Genomic DNA, 8,709 nt, shown 5'->3' with positions numbered 1-8,709 from the left:
AGACTAACACTTTCACTTTGGACCAGACAGATCTCACTCAAGACAGTATCTTCACCAGAAAAAGAATACCAACATGTCATACCAAGAGTGGGTTCTGTCTGCACACGATGTCCGGAAAGTGACTCTTCAGGATAAAAGAGAGGGCTCAGGTGCCAGGCAGAGTTCTGGTCTGGAGAGTTCTCTATAGTGACCTATAGTCTTGGGACTCTGATATTCCTTCCTGCAGGGACACAGGCCTCCTCCCTCCCTCTAGAGGCCCTATCGGCCCACCTCTCCCACCCGGCTTCCCCGTCACAGCACAGTACTCGCCAGGGAATGCCCCACTGCCCAAGAGCTTACCAAAGGCCCACATGGCACAAGGCCCTGACAGTTCATTGGGCTCCATATTTCCTCTCAGCCAAGCAACACTGCCAAGAGAAACCTGAGGGCAAGTGAGAAAACCAGTTGTGATCTGCCCAGTAAGCAGGTGGCAGTGCAGCAGCCTCCCCGCCTTCAGTGTCTGCTGGAGTCTCGAGGATGGAAGGGGAAGCAGACACACCAGGACCAGTTTCCTGACACTGCAGGCCGTCCAGCTGTTCTATGTGGAGCAGCCTGGGAGCCAGAGGCAGGCACCATGGCGGAAGGTACGCAAAGCCCACGGGGCTGCTGGAGCTCAGGGCCGAGGAAGAGAGAGAGACTGCAGGAAGTCGAGGGAAGGGTGGATTCAGAGGGAGGAATGAGTAAGTCAAGAACGGAGGCAGAAAGAAGAGAAGTTCCAGAAACAAACAGAATTCATCGGTAGCCTGAGAACCAGGAGACCAGGTAGAGGCTGGCAGGTAAACAGCTAAACAGCTGAGCATCAGCAAGCCTGCTTCCACATCCCAGTGGGCCAGGGAAGGGCCAGGGATTAGGGGGTCATGGTTCTTACCCTCTCTGCCAGAGCTGATCTTGATGCTGAACAAGTCACTTCTCTAGTTCCCAAACCCCGTGCAGGACCAATGAGGGGACTTGGACCAGATCATCTTAAAATTGTCTTCTAGCTCCAGAATTCTCTGAAACTACATTCTTCTCTTTTCCCTCCTCTTCAGAGTGTCTGTGACTCATGTTCTCACCACTACCTTTCTCTCTGTATCAACTCCCTCTCTCTAGAAAAAGCTGCTACAAAGATTAAATGGTTGGTCAAAAACATGTATAAAAGTGAAAAGTGAAAGTCACTCAGTCGAGTCTGACTCTTTGTGACCCCATGGACTATACAGTTCATGGAATTCTCCAGAATAATGGAGTCGGTAGCCTTTCTCTTCTTCAGGGGATCTTCCCAACCCAGGGATTGAACCCAGGTCTCCCGCATTGCAGGAGGATTCTTTACCAGCTAAGCCACAAGGGAAACCCAAGAATACTGGAATGGGTAGCCTATCCCGTCTCCAGGGGAATCTTCCTGACCCAGGAATCAAACCAGGGTCTCCTGCATCGCAGGTGGATTCTTTACCAACTGAGCTGATGAGGGAAGCCCCAAAACCATGTATAAGAATGAGCTAAAAGCTCTACAAATGTAATAGCTTCCTCTTCATTTATGATTTTTATGTTTAAAATTTTAGTTTTAAATTTTTATAAATTTTAATTATACAAGAAATATTGTATAATGAACACACAGTTTGAGTAAAATAAAGCAATAATTACAGATAAACCTATAGTCCCCTGACTACCACTCCAACCTAGCCTCATTTCTAGAGAAACCACTGCTACTAGTCTTCTGTCTATACATTCACATTCATGTACATATGCTCAATGCAATGCATAGAATTAGCTTGTATGGCTCCTTCTTCTTCTTCATGGCATATCCATGGTATCATCATATTGCACGTATTTTTCTACAGCTAGATGTTTTTTACTCACTGAACAGTATCTCTTGGACCTCTATCCATACCTCTGAATACCAAGATTTACGCCAGTATTTTCCACTTTCTATAGTATTTCCATAGTATGGCTGTAAGTAATTTGTTTACCCAGTCTTCCATTGGTGGGTATTTAGGTTGTTCCCATTTTTCAAGTACACAAGCGAGGCTGCAGTGTACTTTCTTTTCTGTGCCTCTCTGTGCTCCTGTGAGAGCTTTTACTCTAGGATAGATCTTGAGATCAATTACTTTAAAAGGTTTTCCTACAATTTCCCTTCTACCTCCCTGATCATTTCACCCCATTCTCCCCTCCCATCAAAGAGAATAAAAATGTCCAGTATTAAATGTACCTCCTATTTGGATATCTGATGGTTGGGCTGAAGAATAATCCCTGTGTTATAGGCAGAGATTGACTTGACCCACGACGCATCCAGAGGATGAGATCTGGCCCCAGTGTTGGCTGTCAGGAAGATGCTGCCACAGCTGTTGAGTAGTTTGGGTCTCGTGTACAACCTGAATCAGGGCCAGTTAGCAATCCCTGTCTAGGCAATTGGTTTCTAAAAAGGGTGAGCTTCTTTTTTTCTGGAAAAAAGCTCAGTTGCTTTCCCAGGGGGCAGTGGGTCAGATGTCCTTTCTGAACATGAGTGAAGGCCAGCAGTGGGTGGCAGCTGTTGGGTAATGGTGAGAGCACTGGGCGTGGGCCAGTTACCCTGAGTTTGACCTTGGGTAAGATATGTAGCCTACTTACATCTTGTTTTTCTCATCTTCAAGCATGGACGACACTGATCCCTCAATGCTGTGGAGAGTATTCCATGAGGTTACTGGCCTAGACTGTCTAGAACATGGCCTAGCACATGTAATCAGGCCCTCAACAGGTGGTAGTTGCATCTGAAACACACAATAAGTTTGGGGGATTATATAAAAAAACAGAGAAGTCTATTCAGCCTAGTAAATGCTGGTGTATCTACAATGCGCCAGTCTTTATGCTTACATTTCTTTTATAATAACAGTAATAAAACAGCAACTATTTTATGAGAAAGGTGCACATTAACTGTAATCAAAAGAACTTAAAGAAGTTTAAGAAGATAAAGTTTAGTATTTATCAGGGTATTTTGGTACAGTCAATTTGATTCATATTTGTTTTATAATAGCCTTACTGAGGTATAATTCACATACCATAAAGCTCACCATTTAAAGTGTATAATTTATTGGCTTTTTTTATACAAAATTCACAAAGTTTTACAAGCATCACCACTAACTAGTTTCAAAACATTTTCATCACCTCAAAAATGAAACCCCATACCTACTAGTAATTATACTCTATTCTCCCCTATCCCCAGCCCCTAGCAAACTCTAACTTACTTCTGTGTCTATGGATTTGCCTATTCTGCGTATTTCCTATAAACTGAATCATACAACACGTGGGCTTTTGTGTCTAGCTTCTTTCACTTAGCATAGTATTTTCAACTTTTATCCATGTTATAGTGTGTTCACCCTTCCTTTTATATGATTGAATACTATTCCATATGTGGCTCTGCATATTTCATTCATCTGTTAAGCAGGTGATGGACATTTGGACTGTTTACAGTTTTGAGCTATTATGAATAAAGCTGCAATCAACATTCATGTACAGGTTTTATGTGAACATACATTTTTCATATCTTGGATATATATCTAGGAATTGTCAGGTCATATAATAACTGAACATTTAACATTTTGAGAACTGTTTTCCAAAGTTGAAGCACCATTTTACAATCCTATCAGCAACGTATGAGGGTTTCAATTTCTCCACATCCCCACCACCAACACTGTTTTTCTTATTATAGCTATCCTAATGGACGTGAAGTGCTATCTCATTTGCATTTCTCGAATGAGTAAATCTGTTGAGGATCTTTTCATGTGCTTTTTGGCCTTCTGTGTATCTTCTTTAGAGAAATGCTTACACCAGTTGCCCATTTTTCATTTGAGTTATTTTTTTAAATTATTGAGTTATACAAATTCTTTATAGTGAGGAAACATTCTGAGTTGTAGCTCTTGTAGGACCAAAATACACAGACAGGTAGAGCTTTGCTTGGGGACAGACTGGCTGGAGGAGAGGGCCTGTGCTGGGAAGGGTGACAGGTGAGAAGGTAAGCATAAGTTACGGCCAGGTCTGCAGGGTCATGAGTGTCACATTAAGAGTCTGTCTTTTGGATGGCAGCCTGGGGGGTTTCTCAGGACTTCTAAAGCAAATAGACAACAGAATGATCAAATTGTCTTGAGGGGAGAGAATCTGGTGATGTGTTAAGGGGCAGGTGATGTGGAGAAACAGGATGCAGACCTGATGGAGGCTGTTATAGTCACTAGTAGTGAGGTGAGGAGGTTGGAATTGTGTTCATGTGGGAAGGGACAGATGAACACCACTGATATTTTAAAGGAAGGAGTGAAGGGAGTTATGACACATGAATGGATAGAGACTGAGAAGATGTCAACTGCGATTTAAGGGCTATGAGCCCAGGTGCTTGGGGACTGAGGTCGAAACATGGCCAAACATGCAGGAGTCAGAAGTGGAGCCCTTTGGGGGACGCACACTTGGAGAACACTGAAGTCAGTCTGTGTTTTAATGGAAGCTGCAGAAGACTGGGAGTGGGACTTTCTGAGACCATCCTCAGCTCTCAGTTCCCAAGTCACAAAGAGTTAGTGGTAGTCAGAGAGTTAGCAAATTAATTCAAACATGGCAGCTAGCCTGGGGCAGCTACAATTAACCTGGGGCAGCTGCCCCAGGGACTTGCTCTCAGAGCTGGAGACTGGTGCAGGGACAAGGGAAACTGTGAAGTCCAGGAAAGTCAATGCAGGAGTGAAGCTGGAGACATCTGACTGAAGAGAGCAGTCAGATTTGGCCAGGCCTACAAGAGGAGTCAAAGAGGGGCAGAAAACTATGTGCCTCCTTATGGGAGAAAGAGACAGAAGGTCACAGAAGCAGGGAAGGTAGGGAGGAAAGAAGTAAGGGAGAGACACTTGCATGCATGGAGCCTCATTTACTGTTAGTTGCTCAGTCGTGTCTGACTCTTTGAGGCTCCTCTGTCCCTGGGATTTTCCAGGTAAGAATACTGGAGTGGGTTGCCATTTCCTTCTCCAGGGGATCTTCCCAATCCAGAGATTGAACCCTGGTCTCCTACACTGCAGGCAGATCCTTCACTGTCTGAGCCACAAGGGAAGTCCATTTTATCCTCACACAAATCCTGCAAGGCTCGTATCATAGATTCTCTTTTACCTGCTTGGAAACTGAGCTCAGAGAGGTTCAGTTTCTTTTCCAAGTTTGCACAACTACTAAGTGGTGGACAAGACTGGACCAGACCCCACATCCCTGCTCTTTGGTTTGCCCTCGCTGTCCCATCACAGGGCTGGAGGTGGCCCTCACCGACCTCCAGAGCTCCTGGAACAATGTGCAGCACCATACAGACGAGATCAGCTCCAGTCGCCTCCTTGTTCGCCGGGGCCAGGCCTTCAACATCACCCTGTACTTCAGGAACCGGGCCTTCCAGCCAGGCCTGGACAACATCATCTTTGTGACTGAGACTGGTGAGGACTCCAGCTGGCTTGCAGGGGTCCCACGTGTGTGTGTGTGTGCGTGTGTGTGTGTCTGTTGGGGACAATTATCGGGGGTTGGGAGGTCACTGCAGAGTTCCTCAGCTCTGCTTCCTTCTTAGGACCACTGCCAGATCTGTCCAAGGGGACTCGAGCCGTGTTCAGCCTGGAAGGTCACCCTGGCTCCAGCCCCTGGATTGCCTCACTGCAGACCATTGGGGCCAATTCCCTGGAGGTGAGCCTGTGTGCCCCTCCTATGGCAGCTGTGGGTCGGTACCTCTTGAAGGTTCACATCAAATCTCTACAGGGGCCTGTCACAGCCTACCAGCTCGGGGAGTTCATCCTGCTCTTCAATCCCTGGTGCCCAGGTAAGGCGGGATGCCCTCACCTCTGCCCCTGTGTCAGTGCCATAGACAGCGAGGCTCAAGAGTTTCCAGACCCCTTCTCCATAGCCACCACAAACCTCTCCAATCCCATGCACTCAGCATCCACTCCCAACCGCCAACAAGCAGGGCAGAGAAGCCTTGTTATGTATTTACTTACTCAGAATTTTAAAATAATGAACCAAGTCATCTTTACTTTAAAAGAAAACTATTATAATCAACTATTGACCACTATTAACATCTACCTTCATCATACATTATAAAGTTAACTGGAGCTTTTCCATTATAAGACTTAATAAGTACATTCCATTGAAAATTTGTAAAATGAAGTACAGGGTAAAATGAAGAAAGGAAGGTAAGTAGGGAGGGAGGGAGGGAGGGAGGAACCCCTAGGCTCCAGTTTGCTCATTTCCATAGAGGATGAGTTGAGTGTAGCAGAAAAAGCATGCACTCAATATGGGCTCTGTGTTCACATTTCACTCTCTTATGTGTGGTTTGGACAAGTTACTTATTACCCTGAGCCTATTTCCTCAACCTTGAAATGGGACTAGGATGTAAAGGTGCTTTGTAAACCAAAAAATTCCACCAAAGGTTATTTTTGCTTCTACCTTCTGTTCCTATTGACTGTATGGCTGGTGTTGATGGGTGGTGGGGGTGGGTCTCCCTCTCACTCATGAGCCTCTTGGAGTCGCCCAGCCCTCTCCCCAGAGCTCAGGTCCCATAGGCCTGGGCCTTCTGGAGTGGGACTAGAGCGGGAAGGACGGCGTGATTTTTCTGCCTTGTATCCTCCCACTTTGATTCCCAGAGGATGCTGTCTACCTGGAGAGTGAACCCCAGAGGCAGGAATATGTCATGAATGATTATGGCTTCATCTATCAAGGGAACAAGAACTGGATCCGCCCCTGCCCCTGGAATTACGGACAAGTGAGTCTCAGCTTTGCTCATGGCCCATTCAGGCCCTGGTCTCTTGGGGAGAGGGGAGCAGGAGCGGGTGGGAGGGTGCCCTTCATGCAAGATTCATCCAGAACTGCTGACAAGTGGGAATTAAATGGCACCAACAAGATATGGAGAAGGCAATGGCACCCCACTCCAGTACTCTTGCCTGGAAAATCCCATGGACAGAGGAGCCTGGTGGGCTGCAGTCCATGGGGTCACGAGGAGTCGGACATGACTGAGCGACTTCCCTTTCACTTTTCACTTTCATGCATTGGAGGAGGAAATGGCAACCCACTCCAGTGTTCTTGCCTGGAGAATCCCAGGGACGGAGGAGCCTGGTGGGCTGCCGTCTATGGGGTCACACAGAGTTGGACACGACTGAAGTGACTTAGCAAACAAGATATGAGATGTGATCCCAGGGAGCTAGGGGAGCAGCCGTAGAAAGGTGGAAGGTGTTCTTAGATGATCACATCTGATTTGGACAATAAGACTTAAAGGGGAAGGACAGCTGAAGGCACCCACCCAGGAAGTCCACTGAGAGGGTGCAGCTGCAGGGACAGCAGTGACAATGGTCATGATTGCTGGATGTTTGTTTGTTAGCTGCTTTTCCAGTGGGGCCCCAGCTACCACGCTTCCTTCATCCTCATAACCCCAAGTGACAGGCTCTAGATCCATTTTATCACACTGGAGAAAATCTGTCCCCTGAACATCTCAGCCAGAAGAAGCTCTGATGAGCCACAGGGTGTCTTCCTCCCCACTGCTCTCGCCTCTTCAGTCATTTGTTTTGATCACATACCTTTCTCATTATAAAAGTAGTACAGGGACCTCCCTGGTGGTCCAGTGGTTAGTTAAGACTCCACACTTTCACTGGAGGGAGTATGGGTTCAATCTCTGGTCAGGGAACTAAGATCCCACAATGTCATGTGGTATAGTAAAAAAAAAAAAAGCAGCAATATATATTCTTTTCCCTTATAGATTATTACAAAATATTGAGTACAGTCCCCTGTGCTATATAGTAGGTCCTTGTTGGTGATCTATTTTATATATAGTTGTATGTATACTCTAATTTCAAAATCCTAATTTGCAACTTAAAAGAGAAAAGACTCTGAAAAAGAATATATATGTGTTTACATACATATATGAATTATTGTGCTATATACCTGAAATTAACACAGCATTGCAAATCAACTATATGGTGATAGTTTAATAACCAAGTCATGTCCAGCTCTTTGCCACCCCACTGACTACAGCCCACCAGGCTCCTCTGTCCATGGGATTCTCCAAGCAAGAATACTGGAGTGGGTTGCCATTTCCTTCTCCAGGGGACCTTCCTGACCCGGGGATCGATTCCAGGGCTCCTGTATTGCAGGCAGATTCTTTACCCACTGAGCTATGAGGAACGCTCAAATCAACCATACTTAAACAAAAAATAAAATTGGTATAAAATTTTTTTTAAAGTAACATATAATTGCTTAAAAAAACTTTATGAAACATTACAAAAATGGGTGTCTAGAATATGAAAGTCTGTCTAGGCACAGTCACCAGCAAGGTGTGTGTTCCTCTATATTTTGTTCTCTACACATATCCTAAAACACGTGATTTTTGTTTGTAAAAACAGCACCATCCTAATTGCAAGGCTCTGTAATGCCTGAGTTACTGAAAGCCTGCCTCCCGCTGAAAGCTCAGCCAACAGCAGGTGCTCCAGGAAGCCCAGAGCCAGGCTGAGCCCTTGCACCAGAACACTCTGGGGGTCGGTGGGGAGGGGCCACTCTGGCTGCTCAGAAGGGGTGGCGGCTGCAAACTTCTGTCGGGGGCTTGTGGTGCTTGTATCAGTTTAATATGGGTCCCTGTCCCAGACTTGCTCAAAGAGAACTCTAGCACAGGCGGCATCAGGCCCAACGTTGGCTCCCAGGGTGGCTATGGTCAAGACAAGATACGAAAGCCTCAAATGG

The 8,709-nt window shown here is 46.0% G+C and overlaps 1 protein-coding gene across 1 annotated transcript in view; it reads left to right on the top strand.

Annotated features, from left to right (window-relative positions):
* TGM5 (transglutaminase 5) overlaps nucleotides 1-8,709 on the top strand; it is a 34,446-nt gene continuing 25,737 nt past the window's right edge. Inside the window, exons 1-4 of the mRNA XM_061395019.1 lie at nucleotides 1-623; nucleotides 5,253-5,432; nucleotides 5,561-5,806; nucleotides 6,627-6,745. Of these exons, the coding sequence (XP_061251003.1) occupies nucleotides 614-623; nucleotides 5,253-5,432; nucleotides 5,561-5,806; nucleotides 6,627-6,745 (555 nt within the window). The 5' untranslated portion in view covers nucleotides 1-613. The remainder of the gene's footprint in view (nucleotides 624-5,252; nucleotides 5,433-5,560; nucleotides 5,807-6,626; nucleotides 6,746-8,709) is intronic.

The sequence above is a fragment of the Bos javanicus genome, chromosome 21 (assembly GCF_032452875.1).
Source record: "Bos javanicus breed banteng chromosome 21, ARS-OSU_banteng_1.0, whole genome shotgun sequence".
Lineage (NCBI taxonomy): Eukaryota > Metazoa > Chordata > Mammalia > Artiodactyla > Bovidae > Bos > Bos javanicus.
This window is presented reverse-complemented; position numbering and strand designations above follow the sequence as displayed.